This window comes from Colias eurytheme, chromosome 7 (genome assembly GCF_061535395.1).
Source record: "Colias eurytheme isolate Ceu_HAF_F1 chromosome 7, ilColEury1 Martin Lab GWU primary, whole genome shotgun sequence".
NCBI classification, from domain to species: Eukaryota; Metazoa; Arthropoda; class Insecta; order Lepidoptera; family Pieridae; genus Colias; species Colias eurytheme.
The window spans coordinates 4,168,943-4,189,479 of NC_142986.1; the positions used below are offsets into that span (position 1 = coordinate 4,168,943).

The 20,537-nt window shown below is 35.7% G+C and overlaps 2 protein-coding genes across 3 annotated transcripts in view; one reads left to right on the plus strand and one right to left on the minus strand.

The window, feature by feature from the left end:
• The window catches only part of LOC149906984 (uncharacterized), a 30,729-nt gene extending 15,851 nt beyond the window's left edge, over positions 1–14,878 (plus strand). For both annotated transcript variants that reach the window (XM_090104034.1, XM_090104035.1), the window contains 20 exons: positions 23–286; positions 462–1,992; positions 2,300–2,498; positions 2,803–2,927; positions 3,388–3,606; positions 3,965–4,292; positions 4,605–4,843; positions 5,448–5,612; positions 6,249–6,415; positions 6,531–6,646; positions 6,898–7,124; positions 7,729–7,966; positions 8,195–8,470; positions 8,942–9,080; positions 9,448–9,553; positions 9,987–10,112; positions 10,617–10,759; positions 11,305–11,516; positions 12,503–12,700; positions 13,731–14,878. In XM_090104034.1, the coding sequence (XP_089960160.1) occupies positions 23–286; positions 462–1,992; positions 2,300–2,498; positions 2,803–2,927; positions 3,388–3,606; positions 3,965–4,292; positions 4,605–4,843; positions 5,448–5,612; positions 6,249–6,415; positions 6,531–6,646; positions 6,898–7,124; positions 7,729–7,966; positions 8,195–8,470; positions 8,942–9,080; positions 9,448–9,553; positions 9,987–10,112; positions 10,617–10,759; positions 11,305–11,516; positions 12,503–12,700; positions 13,731–13,792 (5,080 nt within the window). In that variant the 3' untranslated portion in view covers positions 13,793–14,878. The remainder of the gene's footprint in view (positions 1–22; positions 287–461; positions 1,993–2,299; positions 2,499–2,802; positions 2,928–3,387; positions 3,607–3,964; positions 4,293–4,604; positions 4,844–5,447; positions 5,613–6,248; positions 6,416–6,530; positions 6,647–6,897; positions 7,125–7,728; positions 7,967–8,194; positions 8,471–8,941; positions 9,081–9,447; positions 9,554–9,986; positions 10,113–10,616; positions 10,760–11,304; positions 11,517–12,502; positions 12,701–13,730) is intronic.
• Positions 14,879–14,948: 70 nt separating this feature from the next.
• LOC149906985 (uncharacterized) lies at positions 14,949–20,230 on the minus strand. Its single transcript, XM_090104036.1, has 8 exons — positions 19,285–20,230; positions 18,641–19,200; positions 18,203–18,553; positions 17,924–18,065; positions 17,138–17,279; positions 16,846–16,954; positions 16,473–16,606; positions 14,949–15,273 (listed from the first exon to the last, which is right to left on the minus strand). The coding sequence occupies exons 1-8, from the start codon at positions 19,947–19,949 to the stop codon at positions 15,133–15,135; spliced, it is 2,244 nt and encodes a 747-aa protein (XP_089960162.1). The 5' UTR covers positions 19,950–20,230; the 3' UTR covers positions 14,949–15,132.
• Positions 20,231–20,537: the final 307 nt, after the last annotated feature.

The window sequence follows — 20,537 nt, forward strand, 5'->3', positions numbered from 1 at the left end:
ATTATCAAAATGTTAATTTTAGATCCGCCAGCATAATGAGTTCTAAATCGGCTCCCGGCATTATTATGGCAACAGGAGTTATTGGGAAATCACTTAAAGGCATTCCTGGAGTATACATAAGTCGAGACGCTGGTCTCACATGGAAAAGGATTCTGAAGGACTATTATTTCTTTAACTACGGCGACCACGGAGGTGTTCTGGTTGCCGTAAAATATTTTAAATCAAGAGGCGAAACTAGACGCATATTGTATTCAACAAATGAAGGCTTGGAGTGGAATTCTTATCAGTAAGTAATTTAGGCGATAAGTTTTTTTTGTTTTTAATAAACAAATCGATACTTATCATAGTCACAACGTCACTGTAAATTGGTATTAACTGATAGGAGTTGAATAAGTCTCTTATCAATTTGTTATTATTGTATCTGATTTGTATTGATTGTCAACTTACACTTTGCTTCTCAGGTTCAATGCAGACGACCTACGCATTTATGGACTTATGACAGAGCCGGGAGAAAACACAACGACGTTTACGATGTTCGGGTCAGCGAATGAGCAACACCAATGGATAATTATCACTATCGACTTGTTTAATACATTTTCACGCAATTGCACAGACGATGATTACAAGTTTTGGTCTCCTTTACTTCCAAATTCAACAGTATCTTGCGTTCTCGGGAAGAGGGACATTTTCCACCGACGTATACCCCATGCTAACTGTTACAACGGCGTTGGATATGTCCGACCAGTTAAAAAACAAATTTGCGAATGTGGCCGCAGAGATTATGAATGTGATTTTGGATTTGCCCTTTCCAGTAACGTTTGCGTACGCAATCGGTCCACACGCTATAGTAACTACGATCCCTATGCTGTTCCATCTGATTGTCAGCCCGGGCACTTCTATAAACGCACAAAAGGTTACAAAAAAATTGACGGTGACGTTTGTATAACACCTTTTTACTCACCCTACGAACCGGACATGATACCTTGTCCATTAGAAGAACCTACAGAGTTTATATTAGTCGCTTTGAGAGAAAAAATTGCGCGTATAGATCTATCCGACAATTCCACAATTATTCCCGTAAAAGGTCAAAAGAATATTGTAGCTATTGAATTTGATATGAAAAACAACTGCATTTATTGGGCCGATATTGAAGATGATAAAATTAGCCGGCAGTGTTTCGATAACGGCGACACCCAAGAAGTAATAGTGGACACTGATTTAGCTAGCATAGAAGGAATGGCGTTAGACTGGATATCTAATGTATTGTTCTTTGTGGATGGTTCTAGAAAGAAAATAGAAGCGGTCAGAACAGATCTGACTAGTATGGGTAGAATGAGAACTACAATTTTGGACTCAAAAGTATTGTCTAAGCCAAGAGGTATTGCTGTACATCCCAAAGCCGGCTATCTCTTCTGGACTGATTGGGACAGGAAAAACCCGTCAGTTTCAAGATCAAACCTCGACGGTACAAATGTTAAGAAACTGTTCACACATCCCGTAGTACAATGGCCTAATGGAATAACAATTGATCAGATGGCTGAGAGAATATACTGGGTAGATGCTATGGAAGATTATATAGCGAGTGCTGATCTAAACGGACAGTACATGAAAAGGATATTGTGGCATGACGAGAAAGTTTTCCATCCATTTGCGGTCGCTGTTTTAAAAGACAAAATGTACTGGGATGATTGGAAAGCGAAGTCTATATTTATAGCTGATAAAGACACTGGAGCGAATGTGATTACAATCAACAATTCCTTCAGCGGTCTGATGGATTTGAAAGTTTTCGCACATTTCATGCAGCATGGAAGCAATGCTTGTTCTTACAAAAATACAAGTTGTGATACTCTTTGCTTGGGTGGACCAGGACATACATTCAACTGTTTGTGTCCAGATGGATTTAAGAAAATTAATGGAAAATGTATGTGTCCAAATGGTATGGAACCGGCGCCGAATATGACCTGTCCAATGAAAGCTGGCACTTGCGGACCTGTAAGTTGTTTACTTTTTTATTTTTTCGTGATATGTATTTATTGTTCCAAAAATCTATTATTCTAAATCCAATCAGATTTTTGAAATTAGGTAATTGACAAATAGTTAATGCAAAACTATTGTATTCCTTAGTCATTGCTGATAATAATAATAATAAACATTTATTTGATTGAATTGTGGTAATACAGAGTTCGCAATGGTTAATAATATAGTCCACACAAATCTTGTTTTATACTTGGGGAATGAAAGTTAAAAACAAGATTTAAATTTATAAAGACGTGAAATACTCATACTCTTTCGTTCCCAGGACCAGTTCACGTGCAAGAACGGCATGTGTATCACGAGCACGTGGCACTGCGACGGCAACGACGACTGCGGCGATATGTCTGACGAGAGCGGTTGTGTGTGCACACCTCCAATGGTCGCGTGTTCTGACGGCAGTTGTTATATGCCGCAGTGGCGATGTGATGGTGATATCGACTGCCCGGACATGAGCGATGAGAAAGGTGCGTTGTCATGGTTACAGTGGGCTGTGTTGTTATGGTAATGTGGTAGTGGAACTAACAATTGCGGCGATATGTCTGATGAGAGCGCGTGCGTGTGCGCAACAATAATTATTGCGTGTGTCCTGATGGCAGTATGTAGCATGATATTATAACTGGAACAGTAGGATAACAGATCAGTCTCTTAATTTTTTTCTAGCCTTTTGCTACCTTTTAACATCAGATGATGTGTATTATTGTGAAGAATCGTTTAAGTTTAAACTTAAACGATTTAGTTGCAGTAAATTTATAAGAACATTATTTTTAGATTGCGTGAAACAAAACTGCACCGAAACACAGTTCCAATGTCAAAACGGACAATGTATAGAAAAGAGATGGTTGTGTGATGGAGACAACGACTGCAAGGATGGATCAGACGAGCGCAATTGCACGGTAATTTAATATTTATTGCTTAGATTTTATTTTTGATTGCGTTCGGAAATTATTTTCATTTGATAGCTTCATCATATTATTACAATTTCGACTATTTAGTGGCACATTCAAACATGTACTATGTAAACGTGTATCAAATAAATGTTCGTGAACTAAATCTCTCTCATAGGCGGCAGTGTCTCAGCAGTGGGAACGAATATGGGCCGATGATGATGATGAATTAAAATATATTTCAAAACACTTCATTTACGAATTAATTATTGTTTATTAATATTCAATGCATAATCATATTCTTTGTAATTTATACTGAAGCGGGGACCATTTTAGCAATATTAGATATATTATGTTTGTATTTAGTATTCCTATTTTTTATTCATGTATTTTTTTCTGTATTGTGTATTTACTTCTTGTCAGTTTTGTTTTGGGCTAAATCTATCTATCTATTTATTCCCAATTGCAGCAAACTCCCCCCAAACGTCCGGATAGTCTCACGTGCAGTGTAAACGTGTTCGCATGCGGCAACGACTCGCACGCCCTCTGTATCCCCACGTCGTGGGTGTGCGACGGTGAGCTCGACTGCCCCTCGGGGGAGGACGAGACCGATGAGAAATGTAGACAGTCTACGTGCGGGCCGTATATGTTTAGGTGTCCGACTGGAAAGTGTATATATAGCTCGTGGGTGAGTGGATTTGTGTAAAATAAACTACTACATATTACTACACATACTGAATTTATTTGATTTTGCAGTGTTTCAGTAGTGTCCAATATTACACAGTACAGTATAATACAGTATTCATTATAATTTAATCATGCTGAGTTAAATCAAATAATCGAAAACTGCGTTTTGGGTTAATTTACTTTCAAAATGTCATACATACATACGTGTATACAACATTTTCTGAATTTCTAATTGGTAATAATATTGTTTTATACTTTTTTTATACGTTTTAAACTTTTTAAACGTTATTGAGGTATAATTGATTTTATTGATCATATTATGTTCATAATTATAATATTGTTAATCTTTCTATCACCAGGTGTGCGACGGTGAAAACGACTGCAGCGACGACGAAGCGTTCGACGAGAAGAACTGTACGAACACATCGAGCCATACCAAGTTAATACCTAGACCGAACACAGACAAGCCTGATTTTCCTACAAACGGCTCTTGCCTTGACTGGATGTTCAAGTGTGATAATGGAAACTGTTTGCCGTATTGGTGGAGATGTGACGGCATCAATGATTGTGGAGATAATTCGGATGAAGCTGCGTGCGGCTTTATTGTACCAGACACGAGTAATGTCAGTCCGGAACATGATGCGACTAAGCAGAAGTGCGGGAAGAACCAGTTTACGTGCTCACCAGGTGAGTTTATTGATCATTATATGGAATTGACATTCTCGACTGACTGAAATGAACTGAATTACTTCACTGTTAATTTATTTTTCAATTTCTTGTTCTATTGCCATGAAAAAAAAAAAACATTTATTGACCATAAACAGAAACCACATAGATACATAAAACAAACAAAGGCATACAATCAGAACAAATAGAACAAACATTTACAAGTAAAGTAGTGTAGTGAATAAGGCATACGTATAGTTTTTTCTTAATTGTATCTTGAAAATAAATTTTATTCTATTTTATTCGTTATTAATTGACCAACAAATTGTCCAGGTGTATGCATACCCCTATCATGGGTATGCGATACAGCAAAGGACTGCGCGGACGGTGCGGACGAGCGTGGTTGTGCCGGCGCACACACACACGGCAGCGGCACGCACACACCCGTAACGCCCGCGTGTGACGCAGATAGTACTCCGTGTAACGATGGGCGCGGCTGTGTGCGTGTGGACAAGCTGTGCGACAAAGTACTGGATTGTGCGGATAGGAGCGACGAGATATATTGCATTGAGGTGAGTTGGTTCATAGTACACACACACACGTGGTAGCGGCACGCACACACCCGCAACGCTCGCGTGTGACGCAGACAGTACACCGTGTAACGATGGGCGCGGCTGTGTGCGTGTGGACAAGCTGTGTGACAAAGTACTGGATTGTGCGGATAGGAGCGACGAGATATATTGCATTGAGGTGAGTTGGTTCATAGTACACACACACACGTGGTAGCGGCACGCACACACCCGCAACGCTCGCGTGTGACGCAGACAGTACACCGTGTAACGATGGGCGCGGCTGTGTGCGTGTGGACAAGCTGTGTGACAAAGTACTGGACTGCGCGGATAGGAGCGACGAGATATATTGCATAGAGGTGAGTGGAGAGGCCCTAAGATCCGCTTGTAATGTGGATTGCACACCATGTAAGGATGGCCAAGATTTGTTTTGTTAGTTTCGTCAAAGTGAAATCGGATTTACCTTGACAGAGATTTAAAATTTTTAACATTCTCCCATTATCGTAGTATTAAGAAAGTACAATTTACACATAAAATTGCTACAATAAAATCTGCAGAAAATATGTAATTAATTAATTAGGCAGTTAAAAATACATAAATTCTCTAGGGTCTACCACGATCTGGAAACTGTTCATCGAAATTCTTCGATTGCGATGACGGCACCAAATGTCTATGGCCGTCCATGCTGTGTAATGGACGACGGGATTGTTATGACGGGACCGATGAACAGAACTGTTCCAGCGCTAATGGACAGAACAATAATATGTATAAGGTAAATAAATTGGTATTTATTTTTAAAATGCCTAGTAAAAATGAAAATATATCGATTTTGTTGAAGTTTAACATACCTAGATGCGCTTACATGAACAGTAAAAAGTGTGTTTTAAAATTTTGATGGTGTTATTATTGAATTTATCAATAAAGCCTTACGAAAAATCTTTATTTAAAATTTTATCATATGCAACATTGTATATTCGTAGTTGAAGAATTTAAAATCATCTACAAATCTAGAAAGTCCTATTCTTAAATTTATTTATTTATTTTAAACAATTATATGACAGAGATCCATTAACGTTAGTACGTGACTTATAAGCTAAAGTTAGTAGGTAAATATAAAATATAAATATTAATACTGTACCTAAAGTTCATCATTATTTTTATAAACATACTAGCTTTCCGCCCGCGGCTTCTCCCGCTTTGTCTAAAACATAATAAATTATATATTAAAAACTTCCTCTTGAATCACTCTATCTATAAAAAAACCGCATCAAAATCCGTTGTGTAGTTTTAAAGATTTAAGCATACATAGGGACATAGGGACATAGGGACAGAGAAAGCGACTTTGTTTTATACTATGTAGTGAAGTGTAGTAGTGAAGAAGAATATTAATAACGTGAATATCTTTCAGTTCCTCAGTATAGGAGTGGACCAATCGTCAATAACTGCGACAAGTTTCCTAATATCGTGCTGGATGGCTCAGCAGAACACCGTCATGTATAATTTCCTGCCATCTATAACCAAAGCCGGCGAAAATAATTGGAAGAATATGACTTGGATCAATGATACCGTTTATAGGTATGTTCTTTACATTTATTTTACAATTTTTTGTAGTATCACCTACTATTATATGTGAAATTCTAAATTAGCGCAAATTAACTCTTGTGTATTTATATAAATTGTACTTTTGCAGGTTTACTAATTTAGAACCTTATACGAACTATAATGTAACGTTTTATATACGGAATAGCGAGTCCAACAAAACTTACGCTTCATTTGAATACGTCAATACTACAACTGGTGAAGGAGGTAAACACTTTTGACAATTTTAAGTATATTTATTATAACTGATTTATCAATATCAAGCTTATAACTTTTTTGTACTTTTTTTTTATTACAAGTGATTCTGTCCAAATATTTTCAGTCTTTATCACGATTTACAAAAATATTTTCAAAGATCAGTCTTTCTGTAAAACTTACATATTTTACTTGTAAACACAATTGTATCTGTATAAAACATTACACTGCTTCATAAAACTATAATTTTATACTTTTTGCAGTACCATCCGCACCGCGTCGCCTAACAGTACGTCAAATGGTCGGCAGTAGAGTGAACCTAGTATGGGACCCGCCCCTTACCCCCCGGGGAGTGATCACACACTATTCCGTATACTATGTGCCCCCACTACCCCCTATAATGAAAGTGGTACCCGCTACTGAACCAAACGCGACCGTTAGTTACGTGCTTAATGCGTACTTCAAACCGGGAACTAATTATTCGTTCTGGGTAAGCGGTGAATAGCCTGTGTTTGATGTCATACACTAATGAATTAGATTATCTATATAAGTATTTATTTAAAATTATATATGTATGTTTATCAGCCAAAGCTTAGTATGGAATCAGATAGTGCCGTGTGTGAAAATTGTCCTGAAATATTTTTTATTTATTTATTGTAGTGTGTTTGAAAGGCAATTATTAAAAGTTTTATTATTGATCACAATGATAAGAAAGCAACACACTACACAACATATTTCTTGGGAAGAATTTAAAAATAATGCACATTCACGTGTACGGTTTATATTGTACTATAAAAAGTATCTTCTCTTGTTAACTTATTTTTCTAGTTATAGGGATACGACAAAAAAATTGGTTGTTTGTAAAGTAGATTTACGATCGAGATGTTTACATGATAACGTCTTATTGGTGGCAGCGCTCGAGATGAGACGGGAGATCGGTCCGTCTCTCTCTCGTTATACCTGCGATCGCGCTCGTGAGGTTTTGGTGTGACACAAGTTTCTGAACATGTCACCCGACTAAAACGATTTTAAAAACGTTATCACGTTAAAAACATACATGCCGTAAATTTTAATAAAAAAAAATAATATTGTAGGTGACAGCATCAAATTCCGCTTACTCTTCAAACTGGACGGACATATCCTACCTAATGTTCGACGACGTCGGTGACGTGGATGAGATAGTTAACGTTAGTTTAGCTAGAATCAACGATACAGCTGTATCGCTTGAATGGCATAAATTGAGAGGTGTCGAGGGATATATAGTAGAAACTACATTACCGTGGAATTACGCTAAACCGGAAGTTATCAAGACGAAGATGAATAATGTCACACGTGAGTTTTTTTTATGTTGATAGTGCAATTTAAGAAGAAAATCGGTACATTATGCATCAGATCTGATTTGCAATTGTTTCTGAGCTCTGCAGATTCGATTGAAAGTATAATTTATTTATAATTCAGTTCCAATAATTGATAAGAGCTTATTAACTCCAGAAATCACAATTTACAGACATATTAAATCATCACTGTTTTGCATAACTTCAAGACTTTTGTATTTTGCAGTAACAAACCTCCCGCCCGGCGTCCAAATATACGTAGACATAAAAGCATACAAGGACCAAATTATCGGCGAACCGTTTACCATACCGATACCAAAGAGCGGTATACCACATGAAAGGACAAACGTCACGGCGGTATTATTGAAGGAAAAGGGTACGTCGGTACAATTGAATTGGTCCCCGCCGGTCTCTGAGCGGTATAAGGACCAGGAACTTGAGTATCAAGTGCTGTATACGAATATTGCTAACTTCAGGATGCATCCGAGGGAATTGACACAAGGTATGAGAATTTTAAGGTATAATTTTTTTCTTGTATAACGAATTAACTGAACTTATAGGTCCTTTTAACCTTTTTTTTATTATAATCATAATATGATGTCGGAATAAAATATGTTTACAAGTTCATATATATCATTTAGGGCTGATTTTTCAATCCTTGGTTAAAACTTATTCGTTGAATAACGTATTAAACTACCATTTCAAAAATGTATTCTTTGCCCGTATTTTTGACAGCTTACGGGTGACATTTTAATATTACCGTGTAATACTTTACTGGGCGGATAAGTTTTAACCATGGATTGAAAAATCGGCCCTTATACTTAAAAATATATAACGTCACAACTGTAACACTGCTGTATGAAATATTTATGCTTTTTTCTATTAGAAACGTTTTTAGGAAATCAAGCAAGATGTTGTAATTCTGTTTTCATGTGTTTTATTAGATAACTACTAAATATTCCACAAATTGCAGATAAAAAGATAATTTACACGAAGGAAACTGGCATGGTGATCGACGGTCTGAACGCGTGCGAAAGTTACTTGTTCACTGTGGGTCTGCGAAATGGACCTCTGGCGTCTGTTAAAGAGATTATTACGAGGGAAAATGAGAAGTTAGTGTGGCTTTTTAAAAATCTATTGTTTGAGAACTAATCAAAAACCAAAAAATCGGTTAACAAATAAATTATATTGGTATAGTTTATATCCGACCTTACGTATTTTGTTTATATCTGACTAGCTTCCGCCCACGACTTTGTACGTGCATCCCCGTTTTTCCCCGTTCCCGCAAGAATTTCGGGATATCCTTTCTTAGCGGATGCCTACGTCCTAACATCTACCTGCATGCCAAATTTCAGCCCGATACGTCCAGTGGTTTGGGCTGTGCGTTGATACTTGATAGATCACTATATCAGTCACCTTTGAGTTTTATATTTATATATAGATTGATGTATGTATATCTATGTATATTTTCTTTGTCAGGGCACCAGTTAAAGACCTACACTTTGAATATGATGAAAAGAAGAAGGAGTTGCATATACACTGGAAGGCCAACTGTGACGTCATTCGTGAGCCTGTCGCATACAGGGTGAGTTACTATGATATGCTTTTTTTGTTTAAACAAGCGACGTATTTACTAAGTAGATACAAAATACTGCAATTGAAAGAGATAATTATATGTGTGAAAGACTGGATCTGTTAATATTTTAGATTAAAAATGTCTCTTAATGTGTCATGTTATCACTTGCTAAAATTACGTAGCACTATTTCTCTAGTTTTGTAGACGTTATTTTTTTGTGATTCTCTGGAACTCCAAACGATCGCTATTATTTCACCAAAATAAACGACTCCTTATGCCATGTTATCACTTGCTAAAATTACGTAGCACTATTTCTCTAGTTTTGTAGACGTTATTTTTTTGTGATTCTCTGGAACTCCAAACGATCGCTATTATTTCACCAAAATAAACGACTCCTTATTCTACCTTGTTATTATTTTTATGAAACTATTGTATTTTACAGATGGATATAACAGAACAAACGCGCAATGTAACGAGTCGGTATGAACTGAAGCCGAGCAGCAATGTAACGCTCGTGCATACGATGTACAATGTGCCAGTTGGCGGCAGATATTATATTTGTTTACGAGTAAGTTAAATATTTTGTATGATCTAATTCCGAATAGAAGTAACATCAGTAACATCAGTAACTCATTTATTTCTTACTAGCTGTGCTCGGTGGTTTCACCCGCATTGCTCCGCTCCTGTTGTTTAATTCATTGGTCTTAGCGTGATAATCTATAGCCTGATTTATGGCCTTCCTAGATAAATGGGCTATCCAACACCGGAATAATTATTCAAATCGGACCAGTAGTTCGTGATATTAGCGCGTTCAAACAAACTGTTCAGCTTTATAATATTAGTATAGATTAAACAAAAGGAAGTATAATGAAATCGTGACTTGAAATATAATAGGTCGTTAGAAAATTCTCTTTAAAATGTTCGTACTTATAGCAATGAATAAGTCACGTTTTATGTAATTTGTCTTTCGCCTTAGAGAGAGTTTAGAGAGTTAGAGATCACTTTAAGTGGCCTTTTTTAGCAAAATTGCTTATGTCTAATAAATATAAAAAAATAAATAAATCCATAACAGACGGCAGCAAAGAACTCGACGCCACACTGCGGGCACGCACGCAGCGGTATCATTCAGCCGCCGCACGCGGTCGTAGCGTGGCTCTCACCGAGCGGCCATATTATGTTGAGTTGGGATCATCCGCAACACAATGATACGAATAAGTATGTTGCTTTTATATGTTGTAGTTAAATAACACGTAAATTAAACGTAAGACGTTATTAATGTTAATCACTACATAGTATAAAACAAAGTCGCTTTCTCTGTCCCTATGTCGCTATGTAGGCTTACATCTTTAAAACTACTCAACGGATTTTGATGCGGTTTTTTTAATAGATGTTTCAAGAGGAAGGTTTTATTATATAATTTATTATGTTTTAGACAAAGCGGGCGAAGCCGTGGGCAGAAAGCTAGTCTAATAATAATACTCAAATTTTTGAATAACTCAAAACAAGGTTAACTCAATTTACGCTGTAGTTCCCCTTGCAATAAATGTGCCTTTTTTATATTAAGAAATTATCATGATCTCTGAAATTAAGCTTCACCTTCACAAGTCTCTTTTATAACAATTTTACACCTACTTATACACAACCACACTTATCAACCCATTGAGCCCCAAGCGGCCCGATCGGTCCCAGACAGAATAGATTTTCTATTGTGTCTGTGGTTCCGGGGCTTGAGTTATTAATCAAAATAAACCAATTTTCAGACACAAGTACCAAGTCATAGTGTCAGAAAAGGAGATCCCCGAGGACCTTCTAATCCCAACACCAGATATGACCACAGCGGAGACGGAATTTTCGCCTCTACTAATGAATGTGCCGATAGTTGGCACGGGGCCGATGTACGTGAGCGTGCGGGCAGTTACGGACGACGGGTATTATAGCGATCTCAGCGAAGTGCAGACTTTGGAAATGTTGGGTGAGTTAAATGTAGGTTATAGTGTTTCAGGATTTTGAAGTGAAATCTTCTTTAGCGGCGTTGAGCACTTTTTCTGTAATGGGTATAAAATCTTAAACTCGCGTCAGGACACGTGACCTGATCGAAAAAGCGTAAGACGGATGGATATCAAACATGCTCAACGTTAATAATCAAGTTTTCACTTCGGCCGGCACTCCCGGAGTGCAACCCCTTTTTTTTATAGGAATTTTGTGTATGGAAAATTCAAAAAGAAATATGGAGGAAACAACTAGACCAAATGTCAATATTACCTTTCAAGTTTCATGCAACAATTTAATGTCGAAGATACTGCTGATAAGATTATGCTGCGGAATAATTCTCTTCCATAGAAGCGGGTTTACAAGCTGCATAAATATTAACTAGGTTTATTATTAAATTGTTTATTATTATATTACATTTTGGTTCAATATTGTTATTTTAAACGCTCATTACTATTTTTATTTCTTTCCTTCCTCAATTCTATAGATGCATTTCTTATAATAAGATCTCATCGTGACCACTTGATATTAAATGGTCACACGCAACACTGTAGGTGGCGTTTGACGGCTTTAAATACTAAATAAAAAAATAAAAAAAGACGTGTGGCACTCGGGGACTGCCGCGGTAAAGCTATTGCATGCTATGCCTTCAAGCCACACCTTCGCGCCCGTCGGAGTGGGGAGCGTGAGGTTTTTCGTTACTAAATTTCAAGGCTCGCGATAGCAGCTATGCAATCTTAATATATGTATATAAATCTCGTGTCACAATGTTTGTCCTCAATGGACTCCTAAACCACTTAACCGATTATAATAAAATTCGCACACCATGTGCAGTTCGATCCAACTTGAGAGATAGGATAGGTTTTATCCCGTAAATCCCATGGGAAAGGGAACCATACGGGGTTTTCTCTGAAAACGCGGGCGAAGCCGCGGGCCTAAAGCTAGTAGCCTAATAATATTTGTGTACAGGTGCAGCAGCTGAAGACACATCGAGTGCAGCGGGCGCGGTGTGGTGGGGCGCGGGGGCAGCGGCGCTGGCGGCGGTGCTGCTGGGCGGCGCGCTGCTGCACGTGGCGCTGAAGCACCGCCGCCTCAACCGCTCGTTCCTGCGCCTCGCCGCCACGCCGCGGTACGACAGCCGCCGGGGACAGGCCACCATCGACCACGGTGAGTCGTGTGCTCTTGTGTGCGCTGCTCTCCTGGTGGCTAGCTGTAAGGTGGAGGACACGTCTAGTGCAGCGGGCGCAGTATGCTGCCGACGGTTGAGTTCTTGTATACCGGTATCGCCATTCAATGGGCCTTGGAGGAAAAGCGCTTGAAATAAAGGAGGATCCATTCACTATCTACTCGGGCATGCGCCTGGTAATTCAACTGACACATTTTTGTGGTTCAAAATTGCAATTTTATTCAGACATTTAATTTTTGCTTAGTTTTGTTTTGTTGCGTTCCGTTCCATTTCATTTCATCCTCTCGTAGGACAATAAGTTTTGTTTTCTTTAGATTCTTGTTAACATTTAATTTTGTTTATCGTCCGCGTATGTTCAAAAATTGTGGCTAAGATATAAAGCAGAGGTCCTTGTGAGGTTATAGTGTGTTCGTCGGTTAGGTTATAGTCTGTAAGGATAAATTTAGGTATAATAATATACCTTGATACTATTTTAGGTCATACCTTGATACTATGTATTATCTGTCAAACCAAAAATTGTCTGCCTTTTATTCTGGATGGTAAATATAATGCATTTTGACAATTCAAAAGTGCTTCCATAAGAAATCTTTGAATAAATGTTTGAATTTGTCCCTAAGACCGATTTTTGAACCTTTTCTTGTTTCGGGTTGTAAAATTATGTCCCGATACAAATATTCTTTATGTTATTCCAGACGATTAAGTGTCCGGATAAAAGTCGTGTCTTTCCAAACCATAATCTGTCTTATACAAGTGACCTTTCTGTTATCGCGGGTCGTAATATATTCGAATAAAAATACCCTTATTTATTCCAACCTTTACCTTTCAGGCATACATAATTTGTATAAAATTAGTTCCGTAGTGTATGTAAGATGGTGTGGTGTGAAATGAGGGCTAATTAAATAAATAAATAATAATCAATTCTAGTATATTAGTTTTTAAGATTTTTTCATGCATCGCTGACAATTTTTTCCTTACTTTAGTATTTAACATATTTTTTTGTTATTTTTACAGAAGATGACGACGTACCGCCAATCCACGGTTTCTCGGACGACGAGCCTCTCGTTATCGCGTGAACCTCTCTAATGTGATTTTATTGTGATCTTGTCATTTTATTACACTACCCGCATCGTGATTATTGAAAATGTAAAAAAAAAGCAAAATTATCGCACTTATAAATATTTTTTATCTGTTTTAAACCTGATCATTGTTTGTCCCTTTCACTGTAAGATTATTTAATGTACAAATGGGATATAAAAAATTGGATTTGAAGCAGATGGAAAAGGTTTATAAGTAAAACCTTATCCTTAGTAAATAAAATATTATTATTCCAAAACAATAAAATATAGTTAAAATATAATAGCAAAAAAATATCTGTGGGTAGTGTGAAGTTAATTAAATTAGAAGTAACATTTTTTTTTCGTTTAATATCTATGTCACATGCATTTGCCAGTTTTTGTTAGAAAAATAACCAGTATGAAACACTTTAAGTATTATTATTTTATTGCCCTAGTTTGTTTACGCTAGTGGGATATAAATGAATAAGTTCTTATGACTATCGTAGAAGAAATAGAAAGAATTTAATTTAGTACAATTAGTGATTTGTATTTTTTATTATATTTTGTGTTTATGTAAACGTTACGCGGGCTGTAATTGTTAGAAGACTTTTATGTTCTATGTATTTTAAGTTGTAATCATAAAAAATATTTAAGTTTTTACAGTTTAATAGAACATTGACTCAAGTTCGACACCAAAGATTTCATACAAGTTAGATTTTAATATATGTATTCATAGTCAATACGTATATAAATATAGTGTATATTTTTGGTGATCTTTATAAATAAAATCTTTGTGTTGAACACAGAGGGCGCTGAATATATTTTCTTAGTGTTGTTCATTTAAATTCAATGTTTTTTTGCCTGGATACTAATAGTTTTTTAAAGCGCTCTAGGGTTGTCATAAAACGTGGTAGCTCAGATCTCGACATTCCCTAAGTTTGTGAATTTATTATTTAGTTCCTATAGGTGACACTTGCCTCTTAGCGTTCTTATGACTTTATTTATTTGGATATAAATATAATAAATAGCAAAATTCGTAGGTAATGTAAGTTTTGTATGGATATCGTAGACGTTGCTCATAAATTGAAAGGAATATCTTTGAATAAAAATAAATCATTTGAAAAATAATTGTTTTATTCATCAACCTTTTCCTTTTAGTATATAAAAATACAAAATTGTTCTTAATTTTCTACAGTTACATCTTATCTCTATTCTATATTATTAGTTTTTAGTTTATTAAAAATAAAGTTATAATAATATACTGCAAAGTACAAAGTCTTGTACAATGCTCACATCATCATTTCAATAAAAAACATTTTAAACGACATTCCTCACATAAAAACATGTTGTCTACAAGCTTAGTTAACAATATCTTCGACTATTCGAGCAGTCCATTCCAACACAGGTAATGTAAGTATCACGTTATCTCGCCATACAGCAACTCCCACTATGGATTGACGACCATTGTTCATACATATTAACGGACCACCTACACCCGTCTGAAAAACATTTAAAAGTACGTTAATCGATTTTCATGCACATATATGATAGATTTGTAAATTGTACCATTGTACCCTACTATCCTACTAATACGTATACCTATACGCGCTAAAGTTTTAAAGAATATATGGATGCCTGTTTGTTATTCTTTCAAGTTTCACACAAAATAAACTAATCGGAACGGTGTGATCGTATTTTAGTCCGAATTAGCACGTAGGCTTACTATTTACCACCAATATACACTTACATCGCTACTTTGCACTAGGTATATGGATATAAAATATATCGACTCTTGTTTCTGTATAGGTATTTTTAATTTTATAATAAATTGAATTAGGTACATAGTAGGTATCTCCATCCTACTGAATCTGATTTTTTTTTCAATAAAGTGCGTATATATTTCACACGATACGTGTGCATACTGAATCCATACGCATAACATTTATAACACCATTCACTATTAAAATTACTTCATAATAAACTTTAACAACAATTGAAGTGTGTAAGTAGGTTATTTCCGTGTCGCGTAAACAATAAACATAATATATAACATACGTAACAGCCGGAAAATCATCATACAGTTCGTTATGAGTAATAATTTTAACAAAAGCTTAGTAGAAGTTGACGCGTTGTGAATAAAATGTTTCTGGCTATTACTCTCTCTTTTTCATCTTTTTCATTTACAAGAGTCTTAGATTTGGTGTAGAACGATCACTGGAACTTATAGTTCCTCAGACGCTTATTACGTAAAAGAAACCTATGCCTACAGTAAATCTGTGACACACTTTAACTACCTATATTATCACATATTATAACCTCAGTCAAAAAAATCACGCTGCGGCATTTTAGAACAAATCGTTTAGGACCTAAACGATTTGTTCTAAAATGTTTGAACAATCGACCTAAACTTTAGGTCGATTGTTCAAACAAATATGGAATTCAGCTGGGTATATAACTTACTAGAGGTCCGCCCCGGCTTCGCCCGTGGTACATATTTCGCAATAAAAGATAGCCTATGTCCTTTCTCGGGTATCAAAATATCTCCATACCAAATTTCATGCAAATTGGTTCAGTAGTTTAGGCGTGATTGAGTAACAGACAGACAGAGTTACTTTCGCATTTATAATATTAGTATGGATATAGGTACAATAATTATTTACTTTACTTTGAATATAATATCTAACAGTTACACACTTACCACGGTCCTGGTGGAGTCAACAGAAGCGCAAAATGCATCAGTCGGTAGTTGCACGTCAAGCTTAGCTAACCGAATATTGCAAATTTTCGGCGAAAGTATAAAAGCACGTTGCCAGTGTGGCCGCTGGCGAATGCCTGAAAAAAATGTATTCACGTGAGTTATTCGAAGGATTGACGGTTTTTCTAGTTAACCTGTGGGTTTGCGCTAAAAGCTATTTGTAGAATACATTTCACGCTTTGCGAATTCCTTGTGATGAAAAAACAGATAAATGTTGAGATTTCTAGAAAAGTTTAACTCTTAATCATTCTTTAGATCTTTCTAGAAAAATTAGCGCTACGGTAATGCAACATCTATAAGGAAGTAATATTAATACCTTCATCGTAACCTCCCCATCCAACGAAGTAGCAGTCGTCACCAACATGCGGGTCCGACATGCACGCGGGTTGCACATTCCTTCCCAAAGTCAACGGTCGTTTCCAATGCTAATAAAACAAATCTTATTATTTTCTGAGTTTCCATAATTATCTATGAATTATAATGTGATAATGAACCATTTAGTTAAATTCTTAATTATAATATAATATGTTTCAATACTTATAATGATAAATGAACCTTGCTCTTTATCTTGACAGATGGTAAGAAAAAATCCTTCCTAAAATACTTACTAAAACTGCAAGGTTATTGGATAATTGTCCGGGCTTGTATTGTGGATGTGTTATAACAGTGGTAAGACGATGCTCAGTTTTGGCGTTTTCTTCGGATAAATCAAAAGCGCCAGTAATAATGCTGACTTCACCAGGAGCGGTTCTACAAAAATATAGATACATATTTGGGTAATTTTTTTAGACCACAAAACAAAATTTGGGTAGGTACGTACGTACGTAGTACCTACGTACAATTCAATGTTATGTGCTTATATTTAATAACCTACATAAAATTGCTTACGTAAGTTTGCTTCGAAATCCAATAATTTCTTGAAACGTTATTCGCAGATCGCAAATGTTCAATTTTGATTTCGAAATATCCACTGGAATAACAGCAATTCGATTTACAGAAAATAATAATCACAAGAGATAAATGGGCGAACTCAAATCTCGAAGTGATCCAATTTCAATATTTATTGAAAGCGTTCATAAATATGAAGTAAAACGAATTTAGTAAAATGTTTTTTCATTTTAATTGAATTTTTCTATTTCATTTAGCCTACCTACTCATAAACCTATATTATAATTAAATACACGAACGAATGTTATAAAATCATGATCGTATTGAAAATTATTTTATAAATATGTACATAGGTATATTTTTATTTGGTATGTACCAAGGTATAAACCTATACCAAGGAATAGTTAAGTTTCTACACAAATTAAAGTTTAATACAAACTATGTGGAAGGCTTGTAATATGACGAATATGCATTTAATCTATCTTACAGCAAGCTGTATTACCTACCCGTAAACACAATCAGCAGCGGTAACAGCAGCCTGGGGATGAATTAGTGTCGCATAACAGAGGATGCTCTGACGGCTTCTCGTTAGAACAACGAGCGTCAGCCATGGACTGGTTCCTTTGTCTAACTCACCAGATTCCCTACCTGAAAATAACAGTTTTTCAAAAATATTGTCTTAAATAAATAAATAACAATTTCATGAGATATAAATAAAATTTCATTCGAAATAATCACAGAAATGTTAGAATATAAAAAGAACTGTATATATCTAAATCACAAACCTATATCATAAATGTTGTTATAGATTTTTCCACAATCACTGTATACTTGATTTTCTGCATCAATAAAGTCTTCATAATCGACACCATAACTAGTAAAAGCTTTTGATGGTCTATCGCTCATAGCTGTACTATCTTGGTAGTCATTAACTGTTGAAGTTGCAGCTGTAGTTTTTCGAACAAATCTATTTTTATTTTTTGCCAAATTCAGAAGCTTAAAACCTTGCATCACTTGGAAATCCGGTTTTGACCTAAAACTTATTAATTGACTGGCGGAATTATGCGTATTTCCAATTGACGAAATTGATAACTTTGCTGGTTTTCGTCTGGTTGCAGATAGTAACAAAGGGGTACCTGAAAATAATATTAAATTTTATTATATAGGTACCTCATTAAATTTACAACTGTGTAAGCAATCAATTAGAGGTCTGGAAACTTTACCAAGCCTTGGATCAATTGTAGAATATCCAATCGAAAAGTCCCCATCACCACTTTCTTCACTCGTATCACCAGAATCTCCATATGAATAGCCAGTATTTGGTTTAGCAACAGACCAGCCGTGATCGGAATATAAACCGACCAAGCCACCAGGTTTAGGAATTTCAACTGTATAATCGTCTGCATATTCTTTAGGTCCATAATCGAATTTTGAATCATTGCTCTGGTCGCTACTGTCTTTAGCAGGATTTCTAAATTTAGAGTTTTTAATATTCCAGTATGGATCCAAGTAATCTTCAGGAGTAACTATTCTTTGTGTGAGTATCGTTCGGGAAGTTGTTGTTGATAGTCTTGGATTAACTTCTTGGGATTGATATTTGCGCCTCATTAAAGCATTTCTTTGCTTCAAAGCAGTATTTTCTGTATCAGTGTTTGAGCGCTTAAAACGCTTGTATTTTTTAATTTGCATATTGGGAAATAATATTCTCGAAGCATCATACGCTTTAATGGGCAGTATACAGCAAATTATTTGGTCATCACTAACCTTTTGCTGTGATAGGGGTCTGAAACAATTGTTACAATTATTATTAAAAAAAATATCTAATAATTAAGAAACCCTATAATTTATCGCAGTGTATGAGTCTTACCTTCCATTAAATGAATACGGATTTCCTCGCCTTTTTAAACATACAACAGTTGTTATAAAAGTACAAATGCTTTCACTATCCATGAGTTTATTATCATTTTTAAAGGAAGTGGTAGTTGTGTCTGGCTTATTGGTTGTTAGGCCATTATTTTGGGTTGAATCAAATTCAGTTTTGTCATCCCACTCCAATGCATTATCATCGGGAAATACAAAATTTAGGACATCTTCACTATGATCTTTATTAAGCGGTGCAGCAGGTGTTGATGAAAAGTCACTAATGGGAGTAGGCACGACTTCATCGTTACTTTTATTTAAATCTTTATTGGTTAATTTATCGCTTAAATTATCATTTATTGTTAAAGAAATAGGTTTAGCCAATGAACTCTGATCTTGGAAATAAATGTTTAGTGTCATATTTTCCGTGCTATTGTTCGAAATATTAGGAGGCTTTTCTATATCTTCATTAGCATCGATACTTACATCGGCGTCTCTAAAAATAATTTTAACACTTTCATCCGTATCGAATTCACTCACGTCATCGAACATAGGCTGCGGTGGCTCTATGTTGTACAATTGTGCAACTTTTTCATTGAGCCACCAGAATTCACCATTTAATTGTGATGAAACTAAACCGAATAAAAGGGAAATGTATAATTTCACGAACATTGTTTCGGCCAGCGCGGCGTGGATGCGGAATAACTCTGTTGTGAACTGTGTTGTGTTCAAAAGTTAAGAGTGCAGGATATTGCATGTGTGCACCAATTATCGGGTAATTTACAGTGATTACGGTAACAATTCGTTTGATAGTTCGCGACAATTATGATAGATGCGTGATGTTCAAACGTAGCACGGCGAATAATTTGCGTTCAAGCATTGCGCTACATAGAGATGAATAGCATCAACAATCACTAGTACAGTTGTGCAAATAACTCTAGTCTCTAGATATATTAATTTATAGCATTTAATTGAAGTAACTTAATATAAAGATACTGTCTTTTTTCCACTTTAATGGTTATTTTAGAAGCGGCATTCTAATGATATAAATATATCCACAATACCTGGTATAATATCTGGTTCACGTTATATCTAATTATGTAGACGTAAACCGTTATAACGATACAATAGAAGATTAATAAATTTTACTATGAATAAATAAATAAAAGAGAGCTATCAATATATAGTAACTATAATACAATATCAAAATGTATTATAAAAATAATCTTAAAACTCTATGTACCATATAATATGGTTACT